The following is a 10,941-nucleotide window of genomic DNA, read 5'->3' on the forward strand; positions in this document are numbered from 1 at the left end:
CTCTGCGACATTGCAGGCGTCATCCTTCACTTACAAAAGCGCTGAGCGGCCTTGGCCCCGCGACGCACCAGAGTCCCGGCCGAGATGCCGACCTTCAACCCGTTCTCGTCCGTCACCGGACGTAATAGCTACAGTCTTTTTGATATCCGGTAGGCTTCCTCGTGTTCGACCGCCGCCGTTTATTGACCCCCACTAACGCTTCGCAGCCTCGATCAGGACTTCATCGTCTTTCGTGGCAACGACCATGAATCTGCTGGCCAGCTTCTCAAAGGCGTTGTCGTTCTCTGCCTCTCACAACCCCTCCGAATGGAAGATATACACCTGCGCTTAACAGGAACACATCGTGTCTCGTACGTACATGCTCCGCCGTTGACGCTCACGCCACTAGTCTCCATAATCGTTGGCACGTCTAACAGTCACAAATTTGCAGTTGGGCCGACCCTAGATCTAGCACACCCGCTGTCGCCGGCCAAAAGGTCGACAAGACGACGCTGATTTTGGACCACCGATGGGCTCCCTTTGTCGGCACACACGGAAAGAGCATGACATTGCCTGCTGGCAACTACGAATACCCGTTCGAATATACGCTCCCCGGCGACACCTCAGAAAGCGTCGAGGGCATCCCCGAAGCATCCATTACCTACCGCCTCAAAGCCACTGTCAGCCGCGGCAAGCTTGCCTACGACTTACACGCTTACAAGCACCTTCGCATCATTCGCACCCTCGAAGCAGGTGCACTCGAATTTCTTCATGCTATGAGTGTGGAAAATATCTGGCCCAACAAACTCGAATACTCGGTTATTATCCCCCAAAAGGCCGTCGTCTTTGGTGGCGTCGTCGACATGGAAATGCGATTTACGCCTCTACTCAAGGGACTCGAGCTAGGCGAGGTGACGGCCAAAATGATCGAGAGCCGTGAGTGCGTCATCCAAGGCTCTACTGGCATCAACATTCGCGAGCACAAGACCGAACGTGACGTCGCGACCTGGAAATTCGAGGTCACCCGCGAGGAACACTGGCATGACATGATAGAAGAGACGGGGCAGGAGGGATGGGCTCTCACCAAGCAGCTGAGCCTGCCCAAAAAGCTGCGCCAATGTATCCAGGACCTCAACCACCACGGTATCAAGGTTCGCCACAAAATTAAGCTCACGGTGGCTCTCAAAAACCCTGACGGCCACATATCGGAGCTTCGTGCTACCCTTCCCGTTTCCATCTTTATTTCACCCAACATCCCCTTCGACGAGCAGGGCAACATGGTCAGCCATGCTCCGGGTGAGGCCGGCGTCAGTCAGCAAACAGCTGGTGCTGCTCCTCCTGGCTACGGCGAGCATATTCTCGACCAACTCTACGAAGATATGGACACGAGCGGCTTCCAGACGCCAGGCGTTCAGTCCGGCGTCAGCAGTCCGTTTTATGCGCAATCGCGCAGCGGCTCTGCGGAAAACTTACACGGCATTGGGCACATGTCACACATTGCGCCCGCGGCACTATCATCACGACTGGCCGACGTATCTCTAGACCCCTCACAGCGCAGCACATCATATTTCTCCCTCAACTCGCTTTCTGGACGCGTGTCTCCTAACCATGGCACGGGTTCGGCAGCGCGTTCGGAGCCACCGTCGTCAAATAATCTGACGCGCAGCAACAGCGAAGAGGAGGGATCTGACCGGGCATCCACTGAGCACGTACACCTCGACCCCGACGAGTTTGCTGAGCTTAATCGTGTGCCCAGCTATGCGACTGCGGTCCGCACGCCAGCCCGCTCACGCGTGCACACCTCGGCAGGGCCGCTTCCCGATTACCAGACTGCGCTCAGCGCCCCTCGCACGCCCCCAGCAACGGAGGGCGTTCACGAGATCTTGTCGCCCATTGCTGAACGTCCTACCGACGATTACAGCATGCGCCGCCCGGAAATGTCGAGAAGCGCCTCAAGAAATACCACTGGCGTGGTGCCGCTCTCTGCCTAGGTCGACATTTTTTCACAGGAACATTGAAACATCTTTACACACACATAAATCCGTTCGTCATACAACAAGGATAATGCATTTTCGGCGTTTATTTTCTGGGATACAGTCGGAGATTTGGACCGTGTCGCTTACGGACACGAGAGCCCTATTTACATATAGCAACGGGAACACGGGCGTAGTTTTGAAATTAAGGATGACAGATTGGGTCAGAACTCGGCATTAATAGTAAATATCACCCATCAATATCAATATATATACATGAATTCACATCGATTAAAGCCTTGCCTAGTTACAATTATCACGATTTATTCTTTCTGGGAAAGCGCCACGTCAGTGACAGTAGAACTCTGCACATACAGAGACAGACCGGCCCTTGTTCGGACAAGTGTCAGCGAGCCCGAATCGCGGAACCCAATTAGGAAGTTGTCACCGTGACCGCACGGTGCGGTGTCACACGGCTGGGGGCATCACCGATGATCCGTGCCAGTGTAACAGCAAGCTCGGGGATAATAGTCTACAGACGCGCTAGCAAAGGGAATAGTCTGTGCTTTCATTTCACTTTATCGTTTTGGAGCCTTCCCCATTCTTCCCATTCTCATTCTCTTATCCGTCTTTGGTACACTTCAGCTTTTAGCAAATGGCACGTCATCCTACCGGCTCGTTCTGCCCAGAAAAAGCTGCACTCACAGTGCATCTATCAGGCGCGCATATTTGAAGCGTTGCAAGTCATCCAATAGGCCGTGCCAATCCGCCCATTGGAGGCAGCCTAATAAGCATCTGTCTGCGCCGTGCGACCGAGTCTTTCTGTCCTACTGGGTACGCCGACGGGCTCTTAAGACGAGCTGTTTACGTGACAGCTGGGGTTACAGTACACACAATTGTTTTACCGAGCAGGAAACAAAATTGTGCGTAGTTGGTATCTCCAATCTCGACAGTTTCACAGTCCATTATCAATTGCCAGATGCTTGGAGCTTCTTTGGAGTACGAATACGGCTGCGTGCGACTACCTTCGCTGCTCAGGCCTTGGATAGGCTGTTGAAACAACCCCCCCCCCTAAAAAAAGGGGAGAAGGCCCGATAATTCGATACTATTAGACAGCACCCAACAAGGGCCCATCGATCGGGAAAATGCGCAACGCCGATTCTTCTTTGCACAGCCACGACCCAAACCCTGGAAAGCTGAGCTCTCACAACCCTGGTAGCCTGGCTGCAGCGGTGATCAGGGTCTGTACGGAGTAACATGGCTAAAGCTTGGCGGAACCTTGTTATACTTTTTTTCTAAGCTATCAGTAGTTACTTTGATACTCAAATACATGATACGTGAAACCTCGACGTAGGCTGTTTGAGCTGGTCAATGGCGAGCGACTCAGGGTGGTTTTTTTTCCATGCGAGGCGGCGCTGACGTCACTGATGTCATGGCGTCACAAGACCAGACGTCTGGCTTGAATTTTCCACGTCCGACGACCAAAAGGGCATGCTACGCCCTCGCTCCTCTTGGATGCTATAAGACGCTGGCATGCCACTTCTCTTGGCCCTTGCTATTTTGCCACCGTAATCTAAGGGTTGTTGTGCCCTTTTCCTCTGACTATTTTAAAATATATACCCTTTTGTTACTTGATCTAAATTATTCTTTCTCTCTCAAACGCCGAACGCACATCTACGCCACAACAGCCAGAAAATACCACTTAGTCGCGTCAAAGAAGAGTGACTTTGTAGAGAAATCCAAAGAAAGAAAAAAAAAAACAGACGTAATTCCGGTATGTAGACAATCAGGCAGGCGGACCAAGAAACGGTCTCGGCGCCGTCATGACAGCACATGCTCCCCACACACACATACACTACCTATACCTATACAATTGGTGAGAGAACCAAGGGACAGGGGGCCACTAGCGAGAGCTCTAGAGAGCTCTTCAGGGAAAGGGGGCCCAGGAAATAGGCTTGCGGTCCTTGGTCTGAAATCAAGTTTTCTGAGCAGAAAAGCAAGCCCCAGACACTTTACGCACTCACACCGCCCTTGAGGTGGTTTCCCCTCCCCGTGGTTCATCGGCTTCTGGTAGCCCGCCGGCCCGGCCGCTGCAATATTACTTGCTCCGCCAAGGAAGCCCCCCTTCTGGCTGGAGATCATGCCCAGCTCCCAGGCCTGCTCTCATTTCCCCTCGCTAACACTCAAACCGGCCAGGTTTTCTCTTCCTTCTTTTTGCTTCTCACACATACTTTTCGTATTGCTTTTGTCCTTGCTTGCAACATCATACCCGAGTTATCCTCAAATCAATCCACACACGCGCACCGACTAGCGACCATGGCTTCCCCCGCCTCGTCCAGGCTGCCGTCGCGCACAGCTACAGGCATGAGCCTCGAGGATGCCGTCCCCGACTTGGACCCCACGACTGTATGTTCCTACCTTGACTTGGCTTGAAGAATCGGAGGGGAACAAGAAAAAAAAATAAAGAATGAAAGAACTCGCTTCTCATATTCCGGGCACTAATCCCTTTTCATACCGTACAGACCGCGGGCCTGCTCGCTGAGCGTCTGCAGGCATGGAAGCACGCCGTCGGATACCTCGAGGACTACATGACGGCCATGGAGAAGATCCACGGACGACACGCCAAGGAGTACGAAAAGGTGCTCAAGACCATCTCGAACCCGCTGCGTGAGGGCCACCACTTTGACCAGTCGCTGGGGGGCGTGGCGGGCTTCTTCGAGAACCTTCGCGCCAACACGCAGGCCATGATCAACACCAACCTCGAAACGGAGAAGAGCATCAAAGGCTCCGTGCTGCCCATCCTCGAGCGCCTGCACAAGGAGATCAAGCACAAGGCCAAGGAGCTCGACTCGGGCGCCTACTCGGGCGCCAAGGAGGTCGAGAAGCTGCGCAACACGACCCAGAAGCAGATTGAGCTGCTCGGCCAGCAGACGGCCTCGTTCGACGCCGCGGGCGGCCGCCTCAACGGCACCGACGACCCCTACGTCGTCTACCGCGGCGTCCTCCACCGCCTCTCCAACCAGGTCCTCGCCGAGAACAACCACACCAACGACCTCATCTCGGTGCAGAACAACTTTGAGGCCTTTGAGGCCCACGTCATCGAGGTCCTGCAAGAGGCCGTCGGCGCGCTCGTCCAGCTCGGCGGCGGTCAGGCGGATAAGATCCGCGCCCTGCACAACGACATCCTCGGCACCATCCAGTGCGTGCCCAAGGGCTTCGAGTGGGCCAACTTTGCCACGCGCAGCGCCGACCGCCTCGCCAACCCCAACGACCCTGCCCGCTCCGTCGACGCCATCACCTTCCCTAACATGGACCACGCCGCGACCAAGCCCCTCATCGAGGGCTCCCTCGAGCGCAAGTCGCGCAACAAGCTCTCCTTTGGCTACTCCACGGCCTACTACGTCGTCACCGCGTCCAAGTTCCTCCACGAGTTCAAGGACTCGGACGACGCCCGCCAGGACCCCAAGCCCGAGCTCTCCCTCTACCTTCCCGACGCCGTCATCGGCGCGCCCAGCGGCGAAAAGTTCAACATCAAGGGCAAGGACCGCAGCAAGACCCTCTCCAGCAAGCTCACCGGCAGCTCCGAGTTCGCCTTCAAAGCGCACACCCCGGCCGAGGCCCAGAAGTGGTTCCAGGTCGTCCAGGGCGTCTGCGGCGCCACCGGCCCCGCGGAGCCCAACTCGCCCGTGTCGCCGGCCTCGCCGGCCTCCATCACCACCAGCGCTGCCCCGCTGGGCTCGCCGACTGTTGCCTCGCCCTCGTCGGCGACCAACCCCAAGGAGGACGCGCTCGCCCTCAACTCGCCGACCGCGGCGGCCCCCAAACCCGCCCTGCACCCGGACCAGGAGAGCGGCGTCACGCGCAGCCCCTCGGGCGCCGCCCAGAGCATGCGTAGCGTCTCGGGTGCGTCGGCCAAACCGACCCCGGCGGCGGCGGCGGCGGCTACAACGACCGCGCACGACGAGAAGAAAGTGGCCGAGCCTGACTTTTCTTGACGCGAGGGGAGAGGGACACAAGGACGAGACGGACCATGATAAGGTTCTAAGCACCATCTACTAGCTTTAATCACCAGCCCTAATATACCAGCGTTGCTTTCTACATTCATTGTATACCTGGGCGGCATCATTATGTATGTTGCCGAATCACCCTGACAGCCGCTCAAGAGCGCTACGAAGTGAGCGTTGGCCGGCTCGTTTCTCTGTGATGCACCTCAACTGTTGAGACATGTTTTGACATACTGTACTTCACTGCTGTTAGTCCGAGACTGTCGAACCGTGGGGTACCAGAGGCCATAAAGGACAGCACCCAGTACCCACAATCTCCGTTCGCTACGGAGGACAGTTACGATATGCATAGTGCCAGCACATTGAGACGCTCCGTGGGATGGCAAGAGTCAATAAAAACAGTTGTTGTATTGCAAAAATGTATTTACGGATACATCTATATAGAGTTAAGTTTACAAGGCTGGGTATCTGTTCAAGGTCAGCACGTGTCTCATCCACAAGCTTGCAACAAAAAGAAGTAACACTGCGTCGAATTTCAGGAAAAAGTGCCTTGTCACAGGCGATATCGTCAATGCAAATTGGCTACGTTGACCGTCGTGATAATTGTAGCATCATTTTAAGCAGAGGGGAGAAAGAGCAATCAGAAGAGTGTACTAACCTTTTACAAATCTACGATCGTTGGTGTCCTGGTCGTTAAGTAAACACAACTGAAACTCTTTGACAGATTAGCATCGAGCTCCACCAGAGTATCGTGGCAAAGGATGGATTGCTTCTGTAGTCAGACGTCGAATGAGTTTGTCTTCGCAGCGTGAGCTCGGACATATGCTTGTCATTTTCATTCTTGTTCATCATGCAGAAGGTAGGTTGTACGCGACCGAGGTGGACTAACCCTTTGAGGCGAACAGAGTAAAGATCTGGTTCTCAAGTTAGCCGATGTTCTCAAGAAAAGGTGTCACAAGAGAGAGTGCGATTGAGTAGGGAAATCAGTTAAGGCATGAATGGTAAAAAAAAAAGATAGTGTCAGCATCGAAAACTCGAATAAGACTCGTCATCTGTTTCATCATATAAAGGAAGTGTGCTTTTGTGTGTATAGACAAACAACGTACCCTTGTGATCGAGCTGTTGAAACAGTTTATACAATTGTCAAACTACAGGAGCAACAGACACTGTATAGCCAGTTAGCATGAATGCTAAACCATAGCCAGTTCAAGATGCAAGTGGATCGTGTGAAGTCAGTGGGCGAGGTTTTCTAGGCCTGCCGCAAAGTGGCTTGTCTTGCTCATGTGTATAATTTCGGAGCCCAGTGCCGCTTCATCATTCAACAGAAAGATGATACTGAGAGGTGGAATTGGTTCGTACCTTGTCTGTGAATCTTGGCAACAGTTAGCAACGAGACTCAAACAAGGATGTGTGATGTAAAAGAGAAAACATGTTGCGATTTGCGTCAGACATAGCCATTTAATATCTTCAAGGAAAGATCTCAGCCGGTAATTTCCAGCGTATATTGTTTACGAATTGATCATCATAACAAGCATAAAACAAAAGAAGGATAGCAAACATGCAAACTTACCAATTCATGCAATGCTGGCGACCTCATTCGATTCGCAGGAAGCTGCATCTGACGCAGTATCATGCATCCACGAATCTGTAGATGCGGTTAGCTCGAGGTCCTCATGAAAATTCATGTATATCAAGCAACGCAATGCGAGGTTCGTCTTTCAGACTGACGTGTGAAAAAGAGTTTTCATTCCAAAGTGGTCAAAGACTCTAGTTTGCGGTTTCAAGCTGTCATCAGGAAGCAAAGAGGGAAGGATTGTGCTAAATGATGCAATGCGGATCGACTTGTCACTCTCGAGACTTACCAAAAAGCTTTTGCTGCTCAAAGAATCATGGTGATGTGGTGGAAAAGAAGTGGTTAGAAAGCAAAAACCTGAAGCTAATAAAAGTCGGTTTTTTTGGTGGAGCGGTAGCAGGGTTATGTAAGCACGTCACGAGATTTCGTGCCTTGAGCGCGGCGACGTTGAAGTTGGCGCGCTCGGGTGGCGTGGTGGGCACCGGGGTAGCTTCAGGCGCCCTGTGATTGACGACGGAATTGTTGATACATTTGCTTTCATTATTTGCAATCTTCGTTGTCAACAAAAACGAGATTCAACATGCCCGAGATTGCTGAGAGTACGTCAACTGAATCTTTGCTGTAGGACGCTATACTAATGGCCTATACCAGTCGCACGAGCGGTCCATTTCCTGCGCATTCACCTGGTTGGTAAGCGCATTGCTTCAGCCGAGGCCATTGATGATGCCAATGTCTTCGGCAAGGTTGGCACCACTGGTGCTGCGGTAGCAGCTGCGCTCAAAGGCAAAAAGGTCTGGGACAGCGTTGCAATTTTTACTATGACTACTGACGAAATTGCAGGTTGTGTCCGCCGGCACGCAGGGCAAGTATTTTTGGTAAGCGAAGCCGTGACTATCTACCTGTTCATTAGCTAAAAGTATGGCAGGTTAACTTTAGAGAAACCTCCACACTTGGTGATGCATTTTGGTATGACTGGTAAGTTCAATGCTTCTCCCACATGCTCTCACATTGACTGAACGCGACAGGTTGGATTCACATTAAAAATGATAAGACTGCATACACCAATTACTTCAAGAAGATGGAAGATAGCGAGTACACAATCTGGCCCCCGAAATTTTGGAAGTTTCAAATCACGACAGACGAAAAACCTGCAGTAGAGATCGCATTCACAGATCCTCGCCGATTTGGCCGTGTCCGGCTGGTGGACTGCCCCGGGGAAGACATTCGCCAACACTCTCCGCTGGTTGAGAATGGCCCCGACCCTGTCGTCGACAAGGATCGTTTTACGGAAGAGTATCTAAGTGGCAAAATGAAATCGCGTCATGTTCCTATCAAGGCGCTGCTCCTTGATCAGACTATGATTAGCGGCATCGGTAACTGGGTTGCTGATGAGACACTCTACCACGCCAAGATGCATCCCGAGCAGTACTGCGACGATTTCAGCGATACCGAGATTAAAAAGCTTTACGATACTATCTGCTATGTCTGTGACCTGGCCGTGGAGAAACTTGGTGACTCTGACCAGTTCCCAGAGCACTGGCTATTCAATCACCGCTGGGGTAAGGGTGGCAAGAACTCGTCATCCAAACTTCCCAATGGGGAGAAGCTCTCATTTATCACCGTTGGCGGTCGTACTAGCTGCTTCGCTCCGGCCATTCAGAAAAAGACGGGCCGAGTAACAGCCAACGCCAAGACAGAGCCTCTTGTCAAAGAAGAGTCTGGGGATGAAAATGTGCCTCCTAAAAAGGTTCGCAGATCGACAGGCAAGACTGCCAAAGAAGAGTCTGCCCATGAAAGCGCATTACCCGAGAAGGGAGGCAAGCCAACCCGCAAGGCAGCCAAATCAGAGGAGAAGAGCACTACGCCAGCCAAGGGCAAACGTTCGAAACCCGCCAGCAGCGAGACGAGCAACAATAAGAAGGCAAAAGTGGAGACGGTTGCGAACGATGCTGGCAGACGTCGCTCAGGGAGGCTTAGAAAATAGAAGGTCACACTATTGGATGTAAAAGAGCAGAGGCACGGTCTAAGATGGCTGAATTATACAAGCTATATTCATGTATCTATGTAGAGGTATATCGTGTATTGTCATAGTCTAAGAAAACCAGTATTTCCGTATCGTGTATTCCGGTAGGGTATAACAACCAAAGTCTTGCTGTAGACTCAAGCACCAAAGGAGTGGCTGGTGGTCTTTGGGCGTTGAGGCAAACAAGCCTTTAATAACTGGGGTATAATAGGAACTTAAGTCAAATGAATAAAAAAATCCGTGAACAGTCGCTTCCCGTTGCTATATCGTAAAGTATGAATGCAAAAAGTATGGGACAAGGAAAGGAAATGGGCTGGAAGACGCCGGCAGATGGCTGCAGTGCATTCAATCCGCGGCAACATGGAAGCCGACAGAGTATTGCGTCTCGTCGTCGGGAAGACGGATCGGTACCATACTGAGAAGATTGGTGAATTTTTGACCGTTCTTCTTGTAGTTGGTAATGTAAAGCTGTATTTCGTCTCGAGTGGCTGCTGCGTGGTCTAATTGTTGGATGGCTGCGACCTGTTGGTCGAGTAGGCTAGATTGTGAAGAAGCTTTGCTCTGTGGCGAATGAAGAAACTGAGAGTTCTTACCCACAACCTCTTTGATAGTGTAGCCCGTCAACTTGGCAAAGGCCTCATTTGCATAGATGATGGGGCTGCCTGGAAGATCGAGGTTGCTCACGGTCAAAGCAGCGGAGCAATCTACAGGTCCTAACTCGATCTTCGGATCCGGGCGAGCAAACACACTAAACTAGGGACATGGTCAGTATTGTACGTCCCAGAGGCGTGTTCCGGAGGGCTGAATCGTACCAGAACCGTCATAATATCTACTCCGCTGGGCGCGTAGAGCCCAGGATAAATGATAGGATCTTGTCGAGATTGCAAGCGGGAATGCGTGCTCTGGTTCTTGCCAACAGCAGGCGATGGGTCACTGGGGAAGTTGTGCTGCAAGAACACATCAGAATATTCCGAGCGAAGGCCGACGGGAGTTCTGTTCGGTCACTTACTGCCATGGCCTGGGACTCCCAAGGATTCATGCTGGGCACAGTAACGGGTGCTCTCGGAATCGTACACATGATGCTGAACTTTGATTTGCTTGGTTGATACAGTAGGGAAAAACGCGAGTTGAAAAGGGCAGGCAGAAGTTGACAATAAGACAATGAACCAAAGAAAGCTAGAAACAAGAGGTGGGCTGACAAGAGGTGCCGGGGACATTCGGCAAAAAGGCAGCCATGTTGGTGCTGTGAACCCAAGCGGGTATATTATAAGGTAGGCAAAGTATGCAAGGTAAAATGTTACGAGGCACAGTTTGGGCGATCCGCATGATGAACTAGTGTTTGGACATCGACGACGTAACTAACTGACAGGCTACAAATAAACTCAGAGT

At 52.1% G+C, this 10,941-nt stretch overlaps 4 protein-coding genes across 4 annotated transcripts; 3 read left to right on the forward strand and 1 right to left on the reverse strand.

The window, feature by feature from the left end:
* Positions 1–84: 84 nt before the first annotated feature.
* On the forward strand, positions 85–1,970 carry V2A60_006590 (or S-antigen, N-terminal domain-containing protein; the record flags this gene model as incomplete). Its single annotated transcript, XM_083257884.1, has 3 exons — positions 85–149; positions 207–350; positions 431–1,970. 3 exons carry the CDS (start codon positions 85–87, stop codon positions 1,968–1,970), a joined length of 1,749 nt encoding a protein of 582 aa, XP_083114010.1.
* A 2,298-nt stretch (positions 1,971–4,268) lies between these two features.
* On the forward strand, positions 4,269–5,947 carry V2A60_006591 (uncharacterized protein; the record flags this gene model as incomplete). Its single annotated transcript, XM_083257885.1, has 2 exons — positions 4,269–4,358; positions 4,475–5,947. 2 exons carry the CDS (start codon positions 4,269–4,271, stop codon positions 5,945–5,947), a joined length of 1,563 nt encoding a protein of 520 aa, XP_083114011.1.
* Positions 5,948–8,109: 2,162 nt separating this feature from the next.
* On the forward strand, positions 8,110–9,513 carry V2A60_006592 (Formamidopyrimidine-DNA glycosylase N-terminal domain-containing protein; the record flags this gene model as incomplete). The annotated part of the gene is made up of 5 exons (XM_083257886.1): positions 8,110–8,128; positions 8,181–8,320; positions 8,370–8,404; positions 8,455–8,504; positions 8,555–9,513. 5 exons carry the CDS (start codon positions 8,110–8,112, stop codon positions 9,511–9,513), a joined length of 1,203 nt encoding a protein of 400 aa, XP_083114012.1.
* Positions 9,514–9,897: 384 nt separating this feature from the next.
* Positions 9,898–10,591, reverse strand: V2A60_006593 (PAS domain-containing protein; the record flags this gene model as incomplete). Its single annotated transcript, XM_083257887.1, has 3 exons — positions 9,898–10,305; positions 10,365–10,499; positions 10,562–10,591. 3 exons carry the CDS (start codon positions 10,589–10,591, stop codon positions 9,898–9,900), a joined length of 573 nt encoding a protein of 190 aa, XP_083114013.1.
* Between the last annotated feature and the right edge of the window lie 350 nt (positions 10,592–10,941).

The sequence above is a fragment of the Cordyceps javanica genome, chromosome 4 (genome assembly GCF_051103115.1).
Source record: "Cordyceps javanica chromosome 4, complete sequence".
Classification (NCBI taxonomy): domain Eukaryota; kingdom Fungi; phylum Ascomycota; class Sordariomycetes; order Hypocreales; family Cordycipitaceae; genus Cordyceps; species Cordyceps javanica.